Source organism: Prinia subflava, chromosome 1 (assembly GCF_021018805.1).
Source record: "Prinia subflava isolate CZ2003 ecotype Zambia chromosome 1, Cam_Psub_1.2, whole genome shotgun sequence".
NCBI lineage: Eukaryota > Metazoa > Chordata > Aves > Passeriformes > Cisticolidae > Prinia > Prinia subflava.
The window spans coordinates 73,413,341-73,435,900 of record NC_086247.1 but is presented as its reverse complement, the minus strand read 5'-3'; the positions used below and the strand labels follow the sequence as shown (position 1 = coordinate 73,435,900).

General features: G+C 37.9%; 1 protein-coding gene across 10 annotated transcripts in view; it reads left to right on the top strand.

The window, feature by feature from the left end:
* The window catches only part of CTNND2 (catenin delta 2), a 640,487-nt gene that overhangs the window by 239,283 nt on the left and 378,644 nt on the right, over positions 1 to 22,560 (top strand). For all 10 annotated transcript variants that reach the window (XR_010080727.1, XM_063400030.1, XM_063400087.1 and 7 more), the window contains one exon: positions 12,898 to 13,010. Coding sequence is in view for 9 of the 10 variants with exons in the window: in XM_063400030.1 (XP_063256100.1) it covers positions 12,898 to 13,010 (113 nt within the window). In the remaining variant the exon portion in view is untranslated. The remainder of the gene's footprint in view (positions 1 to 12,897; positions 13,011 to 22,560) is intronic.

Sequence of the window (22,560 nt, the reverse complement as noted above, 5' to 3'; positions counted from 1 at the left end):
CTCAATAGCAAAATCTATTTAGTGTTTTACTGAAAAAATAGCCTGGATTCCCAGTGTGGATGTTTTAAGGATGAAAATCTATTTTTGTGTAGAAAAACCTGATGTTTTTTGGTATCTGTTTGGTGGCAATAAATGTATGTTTCATATGTATGTTAGTAAGAACAGCCATTGTTGGTTGGATGAACTGCCTTCACTGATGACCTCAAATATGTGCTGACTAAAGAGTAAGAACAGGGCCATAATATGTGATACTGTCTTCTAATACTCAAAAGCCACCTGCTTTCAGGTTTCATGGGTCAGGCTTCTGGGTCAAAATCAGAGCTATTGAGAGAAATCTCGTGGTGTCGGCTATGAATCAAGGTGAGGAAGAAGAGGTGGATGAAGCCTTCACTTCCAAGAGGCCTCAGGCACTGGTTCTCAAGAGGGAATTCAACCGTTCTGGTACTGGGAAAACAGCACAGTGATGCATAACAATCTGGGACATTTCCAGAATGCATTGGGAACAGCTTCTTTATATGGTTGTGGATAGACCAACTAGCTACAGTGCTCTCCTGGACTGAATGTTTACCAATAAAAACCTGTTGGAAGGTACAAATGTCAACAGCAGCTGCAAAGACTGTAAGAGCATAGAGGCCCAGGACTTGAGGAGGACGAGTGATCAAATAAACACTTGAACTTCAGAAAAGCATGTTTCAAGTCAGTCAGGGAACTTCTAGGACGGATCCAATAGGAACCTGTCTTGGAGGGCAAAGAAGCTCAGGAATGTTGGGAGATTTCCCAGTGCAGCTGCTTCTTGAAGTACAAAAGAGCAGTCTATCCCCCTAAGCAGGAAAAGGAGCAGACATAAAAAGAAATCAGTTGGAAAGGCACCAAGCTACCAAGAGAGCTCAAATGAGAAAATGAGCACTGGAGCAGTGCAAAAGGGGACAAACTTCCAAAGGCGAATGTAGAGGTACTGCTTCAGTGTACAGAGGTGCAATTAGGAAAATAAAAGCTCGGCTGGAACTCAAAATAGGAAAAGGTAATAAGAAAGCGTAAGAGTTTGTGCAAATATGTTAGCAAGTAGAGGTACAAGAAAGATATAGCTCTGCTGCTGATATGGGCCAGCAAGTTCATCAAGAATGGCACAGAAAAGGCTGAGGCAGTTGACCTCTCTTCATGGGTAATGTCAGGCCCCAAAACTGTCAAGAAGCAGCAACAAAGCAAATGACAAATCACTGATAGTACAGAAGGTCAAGTGTTGTTGCCCTTCAGCCCTACTGTCCTCCGTAACTTTTCACTGCTGCTTAGCTTTGGTGATCTGTTGCTCATTCCTTGTTTCAGGCCGTTCTATATGTATTAAACAGTATGGAACATGGAACCAGGATTTCACTGGTGGACACCTGCAGCTGAGAGAATTTACCATTTGTTTCCTGATTTGACCTCCTATTTAGGAAAAAACTTACCCATGCAGAAACCGTCTAGATGGCTTGTTCATGTTTATGTTAGAGGCTGTGAATTCTGCTCTGTGTTACAGACTGTAATAATGTGCCCAGTAAGACTATCTGGCTTGCTGGTCCATAGTCTTCTAGATCTCCCTGAAACTGGCATTGCATTCAATGTCTTACAGTTTTAAGCCATGTGTTTCTTAGTTCTTTAGAACTATTGAGCAAATACCATCTGATCTTCAATTTGCTACAGGTTGTTTTTTCAGTTTGTTTCCTGACCTATGCACTTCAATTTCAGGCAGATCCTCTAATAAGACTCCCTCAGAGGTTTCTTAGCATGAGGATTTCCCATAAAATAGTAAAAATTTCCACAAGGGATTAATTTGGTTTCTCTTCAGTGAACCCTTTTATATCCTCACCAACGGTTTTACAGACTCTCCAGGCAGATTCTTGCTCCTGATGCATTTGGAGAAATATTTGTTGGTTGCTTTGATGCCTTTGGCTATTTGTCCCTTAAAATCATATTGTGCTGTCTTGTCTTCTTATGTTTAATCTGTCAGTATTTATGCTCCTGTATTTTCTTCACTTGAAGATGATTTCAACTTTCAGAAAAAGTGTTTTTATTAGTAACAACTTCCTTTGCCCTTACTTTTTGTGTCTTGACCTTTTCTTGATACACTGCCTTGACTCTGTACATTCATCATCCACTTCTAACAATTAGTTTCCCTACTGTCTATAAATACTTTACTTTTAGCTTTAACCAAACTTTTTGATATTTTTTCTTACATATTTTCAGTTTTTATGTGACTCCTAACTGGCTGGTGCTCTGCTTCCTGTGGGGATGTTGGATTTAAGGACAGAATGATCACTAAGAGTGGCTTCTCAGCTGCAAGATGTGAAACTATCTTGCTTGACCAAGTCAAGAATTTAATCTTTTCCTGTGGGCATCCCAAGCATCTGTGTATGATATTATCTGAAATTCAGGTTATGTGCCACGTCATTGTGTTACTTTATTTCTTTTCTTGTAACAAACGTTAGGGTAATTGAAGACTCCCAGAACTATTGCATTTTGTACCTATCCTTCAAAATACACCTCTACCAACTCCATACTGCATCAACTCATATGTCAACCCATAAAAGGTATCTTTATTCAGTGACATTGTTTTACTGATTCTAAGCTCTTTCCCTACCTATATTTGCCCATACTACAAATGTTATCCTGAAATACATGTTCCTTACCTATTTGTTTTCAAACAGGTGATTTTTAGACTATAATTTCATTATGAAAACCTTTTTACTTTGTTCAAAAGATGAGCTATTCATACCAGAAATTAGAAGAGTAAGATCATAATGATACTTCTTAAAACTAACATTTTCATTACTAATTGCTTTTCTTTTTCATATGGAACAATATGAATCTGTTGGGAATTTCCTGAAACTATGATATTTCCATAGGGTAGCCAGAAAAGGAATGAATTACCTAATTATTTTACTAGTTCTCTTCTTTGTAATAAAAGAGGAAATATTCAAAAGCTATTAAAGTTAACTGCTACTGCCATAGAATCATCTGTGAGAGAAAATGTGCAAATCTCAAGGGTTTGCAGTCCTTGAGTTCAAATTGTTTTTAGCCCATGCTGGGAATTTTTTCTTTAGTATTTAATAGTACTTAGTAGCAGAAATAAATGAATTATTTGACTAATCAGTGTACTGTTAGAATAGTAGAATTTTTGTTTATGAGCATCCCTGTATTTGAGCTGAATTTACAACTTTGATGTAATCCTTTATTTATTTGAAAGTCCATCCACACTCAATTAGCGTAGAAAACTGCTTGTCTCAAGTGTGCAGAAAATCCAACTTCTAAAATGTTAGTTTCAAGACAAGAAAAAAAATCCTGTAGGTATTCATTTGCGTGTGTTAGGTTGTCTTAATAAAAAAAAAAAAAAGAGAGAGAGAAGCCAATCTGGCTTTGTTAGATAACTTTTGACTCTTAGTAACTTGCTAATGACCAGCTTTTTAATAGCTACTCATGTCAATATTCAGCTCAAGTATCCAAATTAATTCAGAAATTCAGGGATTATTGCAAATTATGGAGTCTGTTCTTGGATATGCTGTGCTGAGAGTTAATGTCTGTGTTGAGAAATAAGTCTTTCTTATGGGGTGAGTAAAATCAAAAGAAAAAATTGTTCACTAGAATAATTTCCTCAGTTCAAGTGGGAGAAGAGAAAAGGAATAGTTGGCTGCTCTTTTAGACCGTTTTGCACAAGTGTAAAGCTAATGATTTATCATGCTGGTTCTCCGTGTGTTCCCAGTGTCTAGGATGATGTGTATTCTCACAACTCTGCTTGGAAGAACTAGTTCAGAGGCAAATAGATGGGGAACTGGAGAGATCCATGAATAAAATGCTGGAGAAGACTTCAGCTGTCTAAGCATGTAGATAGACCACTCAAGAAGTTGTGTGTGTCACTGGTGTGCACGTGTGTTGGTGTGTGCTCTGACACCTCTGGATCTTGGCACATTGTCCAACAGAGCACACATCTAATCAGATAAGAAAGGGAAACTGGAACCTGAGGATGTTGTCAGAACTGAAGAAGGCTTTCTTAGTGCCTCAATATCTAGGACATTTTTAGAAATTTCACATTTTGTGACCACGTTGTTCAACTTCCTTTGCTTTTCACGTCTTTAAACTATACAAATATATCTATAATTAAGCATCTTTCAGCTGCAACAAGACTGTGTTGCTCTTTTCAGAACAAAATTACTGTGCAGATATGTACTGGAAAATCAAGGTGAAAAACATCACTCCATGGTTCTGTCTGGTATAGTAGATTTGCTGAAAATGTAAAGTCAGGCTTCAAGAGCTGCTACTGTAAATGGAATTACCCTTTTCCACTTAGATGTATGCTTGGACAGCTGAAAAGTAAGTGAAAATTACAAGCTCAAGCCAGTGTAAGACTGAAGAGACAGGGTCTTTTACTAAACTCCAGCTCTGCTTCTCTTGCTCTCCTTGGAGAAGACCTACCACTTTGAGGATTTGTTTTGCTCTCACATGGAGCTTTACAAATAATAACAGAAAACCCTAAAGCAGGTCAAAGTTAGTAAGGTAGAAAGTCAATTTAATCTTACACCCTCCTTAAATTGCTGCTGCAGAAGGTGGAGAAGCAAACACTTACATTAGAAAGCTCATAGTAGTTCTAATCCTGTCCTAACACTCCAAAGTTTTTGCTTACAGTTTATTGCTTTGTAGGCACAAGTAGTTTCCATGGGAGGAAGTGGAATAGCCCAGCAATCATGGTGGGTGATGAACCATTGGGAGTGTTGTCAAGGAATGCAAAAACTAGTGAGAAGAAGAAAAGAGTTAGCTTACAGACTGAAGTTGAATGTAAAACAGAGAGAAGAGAAAATGAGATAAAAAAAGGACCAGAGCATTTGAAATAGAAAAATGGAGATAATTTAAAAAAAAAAAATTGGTGATTATGCTGGAAAAGAATTAATGCAATTTCCCTAGGAACAGAAGTCCAGGCAGTTGGGCAATGTGCCTTCAGAGAGCAAGGCTTGCCTGCAACTCACAGAGGAACAGGGCAGTCTGCCTAGAGAGCTAAAACATGCAGTGGAATGCAATTGTCACCATATTTGTATCAGGATCCTAAACACAGAAAATAAAATAGGGTCGTATTTCTGTAAAAGTTGTTAAAGGCTTAAAAAGGACTTCTTTGAAGTAACCTTATATGAAAATGAAGGAATAGTTTATTTTTAAACGCTGTAATCAGCCAAACTAGTTCTTTATCCTATAAATAATCCATATGCATAATAGCCTAGATGCCATGCTAATCTCTTGTAAAGAAGCATGGGATAGCAAAAACAGTCAAATCAGGTGAAGGAATAAGCTAGAGAAATTCAGGCTGATAAAATACAAGCATTTACATCAAGTGAAACATGTCTTTATGTAATCATGATGATCAGAGAATTTGATGGCCTCTGATCTAATCAATAACCTTGGTATAAAGTCTTGAAAAAATATTCAGAGCTCAGTAGTTCTAAGATCATGGAGAAAATAGGTTAAAGAGACTCCAGAGGTCTGCTCCATGCGTGTCTAACTTCAGTGTTAGATCAGATGTGAAGATGACTTTTGAAATCTCCAAGAATGGAGATCCTGTGTGTACAACCTGTTCCAGTGTTTCACTACCCTTGATGAATTTTTTGGTTTAGGATTTTTTTTAATTACTGTTTTTATGTTTATGTTTGTTCTTTTATCTTTTGTTCATTTAGAATTCACTTCATTGCAACTTGCCACTGTTGCCTGTGTCTGCTTGCTGCTTATGTCTGGCAAGAGCCTGGTGATGTGTTCACTATAATCCCCTTAAAGAAGTGAAAGTCTGCGACAACCATGCCACAGGTTGGGGGTAGGGTGTCTGGAAAGCTGCCCAGTGGAAAAGGACCTGGGGATTGACAGCAACTGAACATGAGCCAGCTTGTGCCCACGTGGCCAAGAAGGGCAAGGACATCCTGGCCTGGACCAGCAATAGTGTGGCCAGCAGAGCAGGACAGTGACTGTCGCCCTGTGTGCAACACTGCCCGGGCCACACCTCAAATCCTGTGTGCAGTTCTGGGCCACTCCCTGCAAGAATGACATTGAGGGCCTGTAGTGTGTCTGCAGGAGGGCAGCAGAGCTGGTGAAGGGTCTGGAGGGTCAGTCAGATGAGGAGTGGCTGAGGGAGCTGGGGTTGTTTAGCCTGGAGAAAAGGAGACTCAGGGGTGACCTTGTTGCTCTCTACAACTTCCTGACAGGAAGGTATTGCGAGGTGAGGATCAGCCTCTTCCTCCAGGCAGCCAGTGGGAGGACAAGGGCACAACAGTCTCAAACTGTGCCAGGGCAGGTTTAGGTTGAGCATCAGAAAGAATTTTTTCACTGGCAGGGTTGTTAAGCATTGGAACAGAGTCATCCCTGGAAGTGTTCAAGAAACAACTGGATGTGTCACTCTTAGTCCTATGGTCTAGTTGACGTGGTAGTGTTGTTATGATTTTCGGATTGCACAGAAATAGCAACGAGACTCGATTACGGTAAAATGAGAGCAAACTTTATTCTTCTAAATTCTACTTTTACAGAGTAGTTCGGTGCAAAGAGCATGATTGATTATTAGAGTCTACACCCTTTTATAAACATCTTTTGCCAGTAAACATGTTGGAAAAACACTACCTGCAGATGGTGTCTCACTTCTCAAGGTTTGTTTGAATTCCTCCTTAAGATTTTCTCAGGCCAGAATGAGAAAGTTGCTTGCTTGCCTTTCACACAGACACTGGCAGAGCCTGAAGCCTAAATTCAGACCAGTTCTCAGTACCACACGGTAGTATTTGGCCAAAGGTTGGACTTTTAATCTTGGAGGTCTTTTCCAGCCTTAGTGATTCTATAAAATACATCTTCCCTAGGCAGTCTCTTCTCTGTGCTAACCAAACTAAATTCCTTCACCTTCTACTTGTGTAATGTGTGCTTTAATCTTCTGACCAGCTTTGTGACCCTGTCATGATCTTGCTTCAGAACCTTCTGTCTTGTCCTAGTGGCCCAAAGCCAACCACTGTACTCAAGATGCAGCTTAAGGAGTAGCAAATAAAAGGTAATAATTAGTTCAACCATTTCCTTGTTCTGCTAGCGGCTCTCTTGTAAGAGCAGAGAAATGAGTGGTTGGCCATTGTCACCGCAGGAATGCACTGCTAAGGCATAACTTTGTGCCCACCACACTCCTTTCTGGGGAGATGCTGTGCTGTTACAGGGGATTCCGTCCTCTGTGCAGGACTGTTTGTTTTTCTTTCATGAGCTTCGTAACACTCTTGTTGGCCTATTCTTCCAACTTGTCAAAGTTCCTCTGAATGGTAGTCCTGCCTTCCAGTGTATGAATGGCTTATTTCAGGTTGGTTACCTGGAAACTTGTACTTGCTTATAGGTGCGGTCATGTCTCCATTAAGATTCTGCAAGAATGTCCCACCATTGAGTTTCTGAACCTGCCACTTGTCTGCTAATTACCTTCCTGTGAGCTTTTTCCATGATGCCCATGTTATTCAGTATAATGAGAGAATGAAATGATCCAGTGAAAAAGGATTAGAACAGAACAGAAGAAAACACAGCCCAACAATGGAGAGTGTAGAAAATGGGAAAAGTATTAATTGGTACTTTCTAAAGCCCAGTTTTGAAGCTTTTGAACAACATTTAATCTCAGATGTTTAGGGGCATTGCTGGTGGTGTGTTTTTTCCTGTTTTGAAAGCTTGAAGACACTCTGTTTTCCTTCTATTTACAGAATGGGCTGTCAGGTCTGGTTTATGTCTGATGATATCTGTCCCTAGATTTCTGCCAAGTTAAGCTTTCCTAGGTTTTGCTGTTTTCCTTAGGAAGTACATGCTCCAGTTTTTGCTACTCATGTGTGTTTGGTGCAGTAGATTAAAAAATAGTTTGTTACCAACATCACTCTGAGTAGTGGCATTCAGTCGACTGTACAGATGTGGAGTACATGGAGTTGGGCATGATGCTGTAGGACGTGCCTAGGAATATGCAAATACTTATGATGTTAATTGAGTGAAGTTTCTGCTTGTTTAACAGGTTACAAAAAGGTAGAGCCAATGTTGTACACTTCTACAGCCTGTGTGTTTTTTGAAGTTCTGTGGTTTCTAACTTACTCCTTTGAAAGACTTCAATCCCAGAGACGATTTGTTTGTTTGTGTAGCTGTAATCAGGTTTCTTGTATTCATCTCACCAGGGATTCCCAGCCTGGATTATCAGTGCTGTTATTTGGCTGTATTTGAAGATTCAAATGATCACCAGTGCCCCAATTAGATTTTGTATAGCATATTTGCAGTCAAGAGGTAAACACATCTCCTTTTTTAATGCCATGACCTAAAGATTCTTAGGGACCCAATAATTTTGCAAGCCTCTTGTGCCTAAATTTAGATTTTATTTTTAGGGGTTTTTTTTAACTGCTTTTTACTGTCACTACTGATTTTGCTATGTCTTTTGCTTAGCATCAATACACATCTCTTTGTGAAAGGATTGAAGGATTACTGGGTCAATACAGGTGACCCAGCAGATGTAAAGCATAAAAAACAACAAAATACCCTCTGGTTCGGTGTGCCCTGAGCTCAGGAGTTCCTAACTTGTCCAAAGGCTGCGAAGATTTCCATCATGGTTGTTCGGTGTCTGGACCACTGTGGATTGTTGTGACCTGACTCAAGTTATATTAGATTGTGCTTGAAGCTTTGGTGGCTACAGATAGGTAAAATATAAAACTCATGCTGATAAAGAAAGTACATTGAATTGCTATCTATGGAATAATGAATATTTTTTACAAAATAAACCCCACGATGGTTGTGGACAAATACCATTTTTGAAACCTAAATTACTTCAGGCTCCAGCAGATAAATACTTCATATCACTTCAGAACAATTTGATAAGGTTATCATGAAGTTCCTCGCTTTCCAAGTTGCTCTCTTGAGTGATTTCTGTGGGTTCCTCTCATTATTTCTGATCTCTGGTGGCTTCCCATTCCCACACCCCCTCCTGATGCCAAGTGCTAAGGACAGCCGTGCTGGTCACTGCACTTTGTAGCGCCTTTGCCTGGGCACTTGCTTTAGCATTATTACCCTTTGCAGCAGAGTCCTTGAGGCTGCTCTTGACATGTTATTATGTAAATTAATTTTGATGTTGCATTGTAGTTTCTGCTGTTCTTCATTCTGCAATTGTCTTGACAACAGATTTGCATAATCAGTGAGTAGGAATTCGTTTTTAATTTTGATGTTCTGATTAGCTTGATTCAGATATATAATAGAAAATTGTGAGGATAACACAACGTGGCATGAACTGGTGAAAATGACTGTAAACACAACAAATAAGACAAATGATGGAGTCAGGTTCAGTGATTATTTTTATAAAATGTAAGCAAATGCTATTTCTGGTTTCTGTCCTCTTGCACCGTGACAGCTGCTTGAAATCTAAACATATGGATTTATTCAAATATTAGTCACTCTCACTGCTTCCCAAACAAAGAGAAGGAAGCTTATTAATTTGTTTTCTGCCAGTGTTTCTTGGTGTGGAGGTAAAACAGATTCACAAATCTCATTTGAATTCTTCTTTCCAAAGGCTGTGGACCTGCACCTTTTTCATGGCATGAGGGAATACCAAATATAGTTGTTTATTAAATTTAATATAGAGGATAATTCTTGAAGTTATAATTGTTTGGCTCTGCACATATCCCACCTCCCCACCTTTTGTCTCCTTCCTTTCATTTCTAACTTCTGGTGGCACCTGTCAGAAGATAATGAAGTAAGAAATAGTAGCTATTAAAAATATAGTAGTGAAGTTCCTGTTCATGTTTCCTAGCCATTTTCATGTATTAGAAACCCAAGATTATCTCTTTCTTTAATGATCGAGTACATCTCTTCTTCCTGCTTGAGGAATAATGTAGATACAACTGCCCTTTTCTAGTGATGTCTGCAGGGCAGGACTTAAATAATGTGGGCAGGGAAACCAGAAAACATCAATTGGTACATACTAAGAACAGAAGAATTTCCTCAATAAGGGACCAGGGAGAGATGGAATGAGAAAAATTCCTTAAACCAATCAGTTTAGGGCATGAGCTAGAGTAGCACTTAGTGTAATAGGACTGAAAGAGATTTAGTGGAAGATGAGTCATGAAATGTGCTAGGAAATGAAAGATGGAAGGCAGAAGAGAACAGAAAGCAGTAAGTAGGAAAGAAAAAGTAAATGACAGAGTGAAGAGTAGAAAAGTATATTTGGAGACTAGAATCATAAGCAAAAAAAACCCGTTCTGGTGACAAAGTAATCATAGTAAAAGAATATTAGTTGAGAAAATGTAGAAGTTTCTGGAAAAATTGTCAACCAGAATCATCAGCTGAAGGAATACAAAGCACAGAAAAGATATGAGAAGATATACAATCCAGACAGTTGAAGAAAACAAAAAAAAAAGGCAAAATAATATTTGCTTTTGAAGTATTTCAGTAAAATAGGTTTGGGGCATTTCTGTATTTAGTTGGCTTGGGATAGCATGGACACAAGGGAGAAACTAGAGAACATTTGTTTGCACCCCACTAGACTTGAAGAACACAATACGCTCCACTTCTTTGTCTAGGAAAAGGCAGGTGGATAACATAGAGAGTAAGGAGCATTTATTCCTGAGTTCTTGGTGTTTAACATTCTCTTAGCAGCACTGTGGAGAGAGCTGCCCCTTCTTACTAGGCAGGTAAGACAAGTGCCTGTGCTAAACCATGGCAAAGAGCACACCTGACCTGCCTCACCTGGCATGGTGAGAGCTGAACTGTCTGCGTGAAAATCTATGCTAAGCATCAAAATCTGCTTCGTTGTGATAGAATCAAGGGGCTTAAAAATGCAGTGGGATAGAACTGTTGGCAAAAGTTCTGCTTGTATTTTGAAAGTAAACATAATGCTCAGTTAGATTTTCTTTTTATTTTATTTTATAAATAAAATAAATAAAAAGTATTTTTATTTTATACTATCAAAATTTCTCCAGGCTTGCATGCTTTGATTTAAGCATGCTGGCATGGCAAATACTGTACCACTTTGATTTTTCATTTTTCAACAATTTAGTAATATTTCTGTTACAATCCTTTCTGCATTAAGGGTTTTATTTTATGCAAACAAGACCCGGATTTGAATAATAACTCTTGGAAAGCTGATAAACTGTCTCTTCAGCTTTTCAGGCAATTGATTCTTCTAGGTGAGAGAAATGCTCTCTGTGAAGGAGGCATATATGAAATAGGTGATTATTGTCGGGTGATTTTTGTTAATCGTATCTTCAAAGAGTAGAAGCGAAAAAATATTCCTACACACTACAAAAATGTGCAGAGAATATTAACTATTGATTACTTTAGTGTTGTTGACATTTAATGAGCAGTGGTGTTTTGGTCTTTCATCAGTCTGACTTTCAGTGGTATTCTTGTACTTTGTGTAGATTTGTTTGGAATAATAAATTCACAGTTCAGCTTTGTCACATAGTGGCCATTTAAGTATTCACTGGCTGTTTCATGCTGAATATAACCTATATCGAAGTCTCCCTTTTCTCATAATGCAGGACAGAAGTTATTCCTTGGCAATAGCAAGAGAAACAAGGAGGAGTGATCCAACTGGATTAAGCAGAATGACCACCAGCCAGTTCCTTCTTGCATTTCAGTTATCATTTGTCTCATTTCAGAGATTTGGAAAGTTTAATGCCTTCACTTACCCTTGATTACTTGGTTATAGGCAGGATTTAGAATGAACACCTATAAATCGTGCTCTACTTCTACAATTTCTACCTTTCTCTCAAATCCTAAGTCTGTCAGTGTCACTTGGTGGGCATAAGTCATGTCATGACTCCAGTAATTTCCAGTGCTGTTCTGCCCAGCAGGACCTTGCTGGGGACTTACTCAAGGGACTCCTCTCCTTACCTCTGTATTACAGAAAGGTCGTTTTGGAAAACAAAAAAAAAAAAGAGGGAGAAAGAGATAATGGGTTCATTTGTGTGGATAAGGGAATTATTTAAGAAATTAATTCTCAAAATATTTCTCCTTGAGCCTTCAACAAACCTAAATTAAAGGGACAGGAGAAATGTTTTTGTTTACCTGTGAAAATGATGAAATGTTACTGACCAAAATGAAAGGGCAGCAGCACTTGACAAATTTACAATAACCAGAACTCCCTGAAGGTGCTTAGTTTTTTTATTTCATAAAATTAGTGCTACGATATGTGAGGAATGTAGCCCTTTAAGAAATGGTGGGGATTTTAATTATATTGGTTTTACCTTTTCTTAAATAAAAAAGAATCTTTCACGTATTAAAACAAAAATGCTTTAAAAGTACCTTTATAAGCTGTGTAGATAAATCTTATCTGGTAGGACTGGTTTAGTTTCCTTGACAGAAGAAAATAAATTTAATTAGTGGAATCGTAGCACAGCTTTTGTCCAAAACTACTTGAGTTTCCCTTCTGCACATCATTAACTGCAGAAATTAAGCTGTGCGTGGGCCGTATCAACACACCTTCAAGTTAGGTTATTTCACTGGTGTATACTGTGATGGCTGTCTTTTCAAGAACAGAAACTTTTGACACCACAGGATTATCCACAGAAGTTAGCATCCTTTTTTTTAAGTAACACAAATTGTACATATTCATAACCATACTTAGGTCAATTTGCTAAGATCTCTATATTGGTGAGACACCTGCATGAACTAGGCTAAATTATTTAATATATTTAGAAATTCCATTCCTGATACAGTCTCATTCTGTGACATACATCGTTAGAATAAATGAAGGAACAAGTAAATGCCACCACAAAAATGTGAACTTTGCGCTAAAAAAAAAGCTTTGTTATAAGGTATTATGCTAATAATTCTTGCACAGATTTCTCTTTTATGTGCTGAAATTCCTTCTTAATCTGTAGAGAAGCCAAAGCAAATGGTTTAACTTACTTTTTTCAGGAACTGCAGTTTGAGAGACTGACTCGAGAACTTGAGGCTGAACGTCAGATTGTAGCGAGCCAGCTGGAGAGATGTAAGCTTGGATCAGAAACTGGAAGCATGAGCAGCATTAGGTAATGTACAAATTGCTGATGTCTTTATAATTAGTAAATTTTGTTATGAATTGTCACCAAGACCAAGATTTGATAATCTTCTTATAAAAATAATATACACTAGGGAGTATGAGATTTTTGTAGAGTTTAAAAATTTGCATTATGACCTTTTTAAAAAGAAAATTTCTTGCAATTTTATATCTTTGTTGTCCAGTAACAAAATAGTAGTCACATTTGGAATTTGCTGATTTGCTGGAGTTCGAATGAATTATCAGCAACTTGTTTCCACCACCAATACAGCTTTAATTTTCAGCTGAAGATTTTTAGCTTCATAATTGCAGAGATGTATTGGTAAGTTTTGTGAACCTGTTTAATCATGATTTTATCACTCAAGGTATTAAAAGCTTTAGAATGAATTTTGTAAAGCTGCTGACCTGTCATCAAAATTTAGTGAGAAGATATAAGTCACTCTCTTTGTTTAAACATTGGTTTTCTTTAAGAAAGTGTTCTGGTACATTGTTTGGAGGATGACAGGTTTATTTGAGAAATTGTAACAAAAGGAAACTGATCTCTTGGTAAATTTAGTAGGAGTAGACTTGGCATTTTTTGACTTCTTGATATGTCTGTTTCTTTGTTTTCTCAATGATCCTAATAAGTGTAAGATAATGGTGCTTGAGTTTCAAGAACTGAGGAAAAAAAAGTTGTATAGGCATGTGTTCTGTATTTATCAGTGGAAATATGAATAGATAATATTAAGTATAACATACCAAGCTTGGTGCCAAGTTTTGTGGGATATTAGTATCAAAAATACAAAAAGCATTGGTCAATTTCTTAGTTTAACCTACTCAAACTAAGCTTCAATCAAGTTAATGATTTTTCCATTATAAGTAAGAAATAATTATTTAGTAGAATGCCAAAGATGTAACAAAAATATGGAATGCAAGTTCCATATTAAATTAAAATAGCTGAAAGAAAAATCTTCTGCTAATTCAGCAGAAACTGTACATGAAATTGACTTAAATGTAAACATTCTTAATAATTCAGGTAAGAATTAACTCTTTAAGAGAAACTCCTATTTTATATAAAGTTTGTCACCATCTAGACTTGTTAATGTCAGAGGAAGTATGTTACTTAAAATTGTTTAAGCACAGCCTATATTGGCATGTCAAGTGTACTTCCCTAGCACTTTAAATTTTATGTATGGTATGACTGCATTTCCAGAAAGTTATCTGAAATATGTTGGGGTAATACTGAGGCATGTTTAAATAATGCTGATATTTTAGGATTATTCCAGTCAGTGGTGTGAAGGTTGGGAAATTTTTTGTGCAGGAGATGTTTCTTTGGTGAACTTTTTCTTTATTGATAAAGTTACACTTTTGAGTTATCAGTGATGTCAAGGTCAGATGACTCGGAATGAGTTCTGAGACTCCAGTTATTCGGGAAGTTTAGTAACTGGACTGCTAATCTGTCTTTGAATAACGGAAGAATACTGGAATAGAATAATGGAAGAGATTTTATGCAAATTTTTGACATCTATAATTTGCCCTTGAAATGTTTTACATATGGCCAGGCAGTTTCTGGGATTTCAACTAAAAAACATTTTAAGAAATACCTGAAATACTATTTTGCAGAAGATAACATCAAAAACTTACACTTAGATAGCTGTCCTTAGAATTGTCAAGTGATGTAAAGAGGAAGTAAATAATAATCAAATATTGCTTGTGTTGGGTTGTTGTTTATCCCATATGTGTTAAATGAGTAATCTTCTGTCCAAAAAACCCTAAATCATCATTGGAGGGGCTTAGAACTAACAGAAATATGAAATGAAGTCAAGTATCTTTCTGGCTGCTCTGCTGACCTTCCAGTGCTCATGCAGATTTGAGAAAGTTTCTTTAGCACTGTATTCTTTGAAATATCCTTGATCTGTAGTAATTTTTTTAGGGGATTTGGGACTGTATTCAATAGCAATTTTGCTAAAAAGGATTGGAGCACATTCTTTTCAGGAACAGGTACTTGGCTGTGAACCAAACGTAGAGTCAGTCACTTCTGATAAAACTGAATAAAATACTTAAACCATGAGTTAGGACAAAACTTGTGAACTCTTCCCTTCCCCAGCTTCCCTGTTGGCAGACGCTGAACAGTTCATTACGCAGGCTGCTGAGTATTAAAATTTCATGATACATTCCATAAGGAGACAAGTCATGTTCTATGCTGCTCCCTTCCCCTGGCTGAAGTGCTTATTCCTTCTGGGCCAGATCTATCAGTCTGTCACTCCCTTTGGTATGGAGAGGCAATTAGATACCAGCGTATCTTTAAAATTCTTCAGCCTCTCATAATTTTAAGCACATATTAAAGAAATGTAGTGTTAGCAAATCCTTAAAACTTTAAGTTTATGTTTCATATTCTGTATCACTGTTTTGAGCAGTTTCTTTGGTTTTTCGTTGTTTTGGGGGTTTTTTTTGAAGGAGCTTTAGTGTTTGAACTGAGGAGCGTATCTCAAACCTGGCATACTCTTCTTCTTTGAACGCAGCCTTTGCAAATTGGTCAGGTGTTGCCATGAGGTTTTTTCCTGGTTTGCCGAGCGTTCATATTAAAGGAGAAATGTGCAGTTTCTCGCGCTCATGAATATAAACACAGGACAATGTTTTGTAAACACTGCCCTTGTTACGAATGCCTGCTCAAGGAGAAGGGGAGGTTGAATGACAGCCTCCTTGGCCAATCTGATGGGGAGGTGGGAATTCCATCCTCCAATCCACAGGCCTCATAGGAAATGTATAGGAGTGGGTTTTTGTAAATAAAGGTCTCTCTTCCAGCCCTGCTCTGCCCGATGAACCCAGATCCGTCTCTCGAGTCTCATTTCTGGTCAGGCCCCGCGGTGACAGTCAGGCAGTAGACTTTTTCTCAACTGAATTTCTACTCGCTACTGAAATTGGTAAAAGTCATGTGCCATTTGTTATTGAAAGACTCTTGAATAGACTGGCATTTGTGCCTGAGTGCCTAAAGCAATATGCTGAAGTTTCTGTATCTTACAAGTAGCAAAAATACAGTCTAATAAACTGAATAATATGGAAAACACACCTACTTTGTATATTCTTTTTCAGTAGAGTCTCTCCCTTTAGAAATGCCTATGTTATTCACACTTTATTACCAGGAAATTTATGTTTTCCTTAGGTAGATAAAATTTTCTCAAATTCACTGAAAATAAAAGTACAGCAAGTCTCATTGATAAACCCATAAGATCCTTCATTTCAAGAACATTGAAGAAGTAGCTGGGATACATTGTGACATAGGTAGACAGCTTCTGCTGTGTTGGTCAAGTAAATAAACCTGCAGTTACAGTTTTCCTGTAGAGCTGTCAGTGTTAGATCTAATTTAGGCTACTTATTGCAGAAGGATATATTGTAGTCTTAGTAGATAGTTAATATTAAGGATTGACAAACCCAGTAGCCTCATAGAGGTGAGGCTGTCGCAACCTAGACCTGCACAGACTGGAGAAATGGGCTGAATGGAACCTTATCGAGTTGAAATTTGTAAATGATTGGCAAGTGCATCTGGGATGGAGTATCTCTGTGGTACAGCACAGCCAGGGATAGAAAACTGCCTTGCAGAAAAAGACCTTCAGGACCTTGGAGGTCTTTTCCAACCTGAGTGATTCTCTGAGTCAGCAGAGTGTGCTTGCAGCAAAGGCCAGCTGCACCTTGAGCTGCGGCAGGAAAAGCGTAGCCAACAGATATGGGCAGGTGATTTATCCCTTCTATTTGAAGCTCTTTGGGATACACCCTGAGTGCTCCATCCAGCTTAGGGCATCCCACTACAAGAAAGACATCAGCATGCTGGAGCAGGTTCTGTGCAGGGCTGCCAGGAGGGCGGGAGGCTAGAGAGCTCCTGGGCTGTGAGAAGAGGCTGAGGAAACAAGGGGTTTTAACTATAACAAGAGAAGGGCCAGGAGGGGTCAGTCTTCTGATTGCCACCAGGTAAAGGAAGGACATACAGAAGACTGGGCAAGAGTGTTCTCAGAGGTGCATTGGGGCAGAATGATAGGTGACAGATGGAAGTTGGAACACAGAACATTCTAATTAAGTGTAAGGTGGTTTTCACCATGAATTTGGTTAAACATTGTCACAGGTTGCACTGCTAGGCTCTAGAGTCTCCATCTGTGGAAATAATAAGAACTTCCTGTTCCCACCTAAGTTTTCCTGTGTTTTTTATTACTATTTCTTTAAGAATCCTGGGAATAGAGTTGTATTAGTGTTTTAGTATTCTTTTTTTCCTGTCAAATTACAGGCTCCCCAGGGAAGTGGTCATAGCATCAAGGCTGCCAGAATGCAAGAAGCATTTAGATAAGTCAGGCACGTGGTTGGATTCTTGGGTCTGTCCTGTTCAGGGCTAGGAGTTGATCATCTTTGTGGGTCCCTTTTGACTCAGGATATTCTATGATTCTATTCAAGTATTTCAGAAAAAAAACCTCTCTTACCTGAACTGGTGAATGTTTGCTTTTGCCTGTGAATGTGAGTATTAAAATAAGAATATAGGTATTTAAACAAAGTTGAAAAATACATGGTTGGTATGGATTCTGGAGCAAAATATGAGGCAAAAGCCAAAGATATGTTTGTCATATTATAAGGACAGAACAGGGTTTTTCTAATAGAAAGAGTTTGATCAACAGTCCCGTGTAAAAAAGACTGCAACTTTTAAGTAAAATTTATCCACTATCATACATATAGAACATACATTTCAGTACATATTAGAAAATAGTTTAGCCTGCATTGTGGTTCTTTGTCAACTCAAGATTTATCTGTTAAATGTGTTAAACTTCTTCACGTTGCTTTGCTTACAGTGGTATCTCCAAATGCTACTGGGAAGCTTCTAACTTGAAAACAAAAATGAAAAAATCCTTTAAATTAAATGTAAATTAGAAAGGTAACTTTAAAAAATAAAAAAAGGGTCAACAATTATTGCAGAGCAGAATTAGAAAGTATTAGTATTTTATCATTACCTATAAAAATGCCAATTATAGTTTTTGAACTTATTTTTTTAAAACAAGCTAATAGCATCAATGTTTTTAACAGGATTTTTTAAGGTGATGTTCTTATAGAAATGGGCATTTCACCAGTGGGAAGAGAATATTTTGCTAAACTTTTGTCAGCAAATGCTGAAGCTCAAAATTCATCTCATTCGGCAATGTGTGTTTGCTTAGTAGTTTAGAAGCTGAATAAGCTTTAAGTTTTGTCACACACTGTTGCTCATCGTTGTGGATTATGTAAAGCTTAACAATTCATGCTTGGATGAACTTTTGTCAACTGAATTAATAAAAAAGTTTATCTGAAAAAAAATAATAATGGCAATAAAAGCATGCAGGTTTTTGAAAATGAAAGATCCTGAAAATGTTCGTCACAATTCTACAGGTCAGAATTAATTCGCTGTGATAAGACAACACTTTGTAGGGTTTTTTTGTTTGGGTGTTTCCCCCACCCCCCTTTGTCTCACAATGATTTTATATTGCTATAAGTGACCAGGTCAGGTAGAACCTTTCAGAAAGATGCAGATTGCTCTACTCCTGAAGAGAGTTTTGTCAGTGTTAAGCATGGTACTATCAGATATATTTCTAGATCTTGTGTAAAGCTTATCATGTGTGGGCTTCTGATAAAGCAGAACATCCTAGTAAAAATATGTTGTGGGTTTCAAGGTTAAAAACATCCTACCATTCTTCACTAGGAAACCTAATTTTGGTTACAATGCTGTCAAGCCAGAATGAAAATGAAATTAGCTGGAAGGAAGCATTCAATTAGAAGAAAACAATTGCAGGAGTTTGTTATACCAGAAGATTTTCATTGAAGTGTTTGCATTATTTGAGTTTTTTGCTATCTCTGGAAGGCATGCATCCAAAAAAAAATACCTTTAAAAAACATCCCCACTGCAAAAAAGAAACAAACAAAAAACCAACCAAACAAATCCAGCCCCCCCAAACAAAAACAGCAAAACACAGAGATTTTCTTAGAAAAAGTTGAAAAGATGGTATTTTTCTTACATTTAGAATCCTTAAGGAGTTCATTTGTGTTACCTCAGAAGAAAAGAAACTGAAGCAGCCTTTGTCAAACCATAATTAAGAATGAACAATGTGGTTTTAATGCTTGGCCACATTTTAAAAGGTTGGTTTGATTTGTTTTGTTGTTTTGATGTTTGTTTGGGATTTTTTTCTTGTGTCAGTTTTCAGCCTATAGCTTAACTAAGTCATTGAGGGATTCTTCCTCATACCATTTGTCTTTTCCGATAATCGACTGAGCTACCACAAAAAATGTTGGTGATTTTGTTGGATTGCTAGGATGGCCAGCTGATGGGTGATAGTCACTGTGCTAATGCATGCCCAGCTAGGTAATCGCTGGAATCCTTCTGAAAATAGCTGGAGGCACATCGAAAATCGGGCTACTGATTTCCATACCCAAACACAGCACTTAGGAACTTTTCGTGATGGGAAGGTGGAGGGGCAGGTGCTGATCTCTTCGCTCTTGTGAGCAGTGACAGGATTTGAAATAACAAGAAGCTGAGCCAGGGGAGGTTTAAGTTGGATATCAGGAAGAGGTTTCTTCACCCAGAGTGTGGTTGGGCACTGGAACAGGCTCCCCAGGGAAGTGGTCACAGCACCAAGCCTGAGAGTTCAAGAAGCATTTGGACAATGCCCTCAGGCACATGGTGTGACTCTTGAGGTGTCCTGCACTGGGCCAGGAACTGGGAGACTCAGTGATCCTCATGGGTCTCTTCCAACTCAGTATATTCTGTTTTTCTCTGATTCTGAGATCTTGGAAGTCAGAATTTTGTGGAATAGAATAAGTTGTCCAGAATGGGCAGATTCTGCTTGTTGTCGTAACTGTTAGAGAGTGCCAGGCCTAACTTCCTACACAGTTTGACATCAGTAGTTGATGTTCTTGGTGTTGTGTGTACCACCACATGTAAGAGTGTTCAAGTCAGAGAAAATGTTTTAGAACTCAGGGAAATCCTGAGGATAATATTTTCAGTACTTCAGTATCACCTTGTACTTGGTATCTCTTGATCTTTGATTGTGGGGCCTAGAGACCTGAAATGTGATGAACTCTGTATACTATTAGACTCAGTCAATTGAATTAGTTTGAATCCACCAAAAGATGAAGATTTGAAGAAAATGTCACTCTAGGAAATAAATTATGGCTGGAACAGTTGGCACAATTAATATTAGTGATGTGAGTACTTGATTATATTCTGAAGAATGACATTTTACTGGATTAAAGTATCAGACTTGTGATCTAATCATTCCAAACAATCTGATCTTAGATTAAGTTTGAGCTTGTCTGTACTCAGACTTATTGTGTCCAGTATTGAAGGAAATGGTTTAAAAAATACAGAGACAAGAAATTGATACAGAAGCAAAAAAAAAATGAGATGAAGTCAAAGGCTGTACATTTTTTTTTGTATTTCCATTACTAGAATAGTTGTAGCTGCTTTGCGCTGGTTCTCCACAATGAGACATATCAAGAAAACAGATTAGTCCTGTTATCTTCTGCCAAAAGCTAACTGGTTTCATAGGTTTGGAGCAGATAAGCTTCTGTAGCTGAAAGGCAAGTTTCCAGCATATGTCCAAACAGTCAGGTTTGGTGTAATTTTGTTTTTTACAGTAAATCTGTATATTTTACAGCAGTAGTATCGATCGTATAATTCCCAGTTAAATATGTCTCTGAAGGCACAAACTCCAACAGACTTTTAAAACACTCCTTCCACAGATACTCTCCCTCTTTTTCTGTTTGCTGAATACCTTCCAGAGACACCATCTCCATGAGAGGAGTAACACAGTAATATTCAGCATTGCCAGACTTATTACAGTGTCATGTTAATGAAGTCAAGTATCAGATTTTTGTTTCATCTCAATAAAGAGAAGCTATGTCAGTAAGGATATGGACATTTTTCTGCCCTAAGAAAGGGTCTTACAGTCTGAAAGCCTTATATGGGACTGCCAATTGTCACTTATATTCTCTCTCAAGTTTTTCATTATGTCTTCTGTTTTATTAATATAGAGCATGTAGGAATAATACAGGAAAAAGAACATAAGCAAAACCACAAAAAAGCAGAATGACAACAGAAAAAGCTGATACTTTACATATCAACTTTTACTGATATGTGAGCCAATGAAGACTGTACTTAATAGTAAATTCTCTACCTTAGTGCACTTTCAGCATACTACTAAGTTATTTGAAAACTGTTTCCAAGTTTTGCATTCACAATTCAATGTGTTTTTGAAAGCCTGACTCTTGATATGGCTAATTTGAAATAGGTATGGACATCCTGATCTTAGGAAATACATTGTTAAGGTAAAACTTGGTTACGTCTTACAAAGTGAGGTTCTGTGTTCAGCCTACTGTTCACAAGCTGTTTCTTGAAAAATCAGGACAATTCAGTTTATCATAAAGGGTGAATAAGCACCGTAGTAGTTTGCGCAAGGACACGCTAATAAAAAATATCATTTGACACTTAAGGATATGTAGAATATCAATCAAGAATGGGGCACGAGTGACAACTCTAGTTCTCTACAGCCCTTGTAGCTCTCCTTGTGGGGCACTGCTTTAATAATTTGACAACATTATTTTTGTCCTCATCCTTCCTTATTGTATGTTGAAATGTTTTTGGATAAGTTAGGAGGAAGACAAAATTGAGGATATACTGAGGGAAAGTGCCTTATTATCAAGAAGTTCTTGAATTTAGACTGTTTGCAGGCAAATTTGATAAAACTTCTCCAGGAAAGTTCATTTTTAGTGCTTTCTGTTTGTGAGTCAAAGGTATTAGATGGTGTTTTTGTGATAATTTGGATGTAGATTACAGCTGAGAGTCCTGTAACGTGGTGCTAGTGAAAAATGGCCATGGGCAATCGACATGAAAGAAACAGTGCTTCAAGGAGTCACTTCTGAGAAACTGTGGACAGAGACCAAAGTGCTGTTGTTAAAGTTGCCTGCTGCTGTGTATAAAACCAGGATTTCAGTTGTTCCCTATTTTGATAAGCTGCACCTTCCCAGTTGAATATTTCCTTTTCAAAATGCACATACTGAGGTTTTGAAGGGAATTTCAGCTAAGCAGCTTTCTTGCTGTCTATGAATTTGCACTAAAAGATATTGCTGTTACAAGAGGAATTAAACACACCTTTGCACAGTTAGGGAGATAATTCCCTATTTTCCTACAGTGCTTTATGTCTTCTACCTAATGTAGTGTATGATGGGGCAGAATACTGCAGCTTGGAGGGAAGTCTCTTCACTGTTATTGTAGCCTTTCTTCCATGTTGTCAGGGTAAGGAGGTGTCCTTTGAGTCCAATGGCAAGAGGTCAAGAAGCAGATTTCCAGCTGCATTTAACATCCCAGTTAATGCATGTATGGGGGAAAGTTAGAGGGGAGGAACCTTTGTTCAAAATGGCATCTGGTAGAATGCAGATTCAGTCTATAAAGTGTAGATTGGTCAAAATTAGAGACTTGAGAAGTGAAGAGTGAGGTCAAGAAGGATGAGGAAAAAACAGGGACAGAGTCTAGAGAGGAGCAGAAGAGGTGGATAAGACAGAAC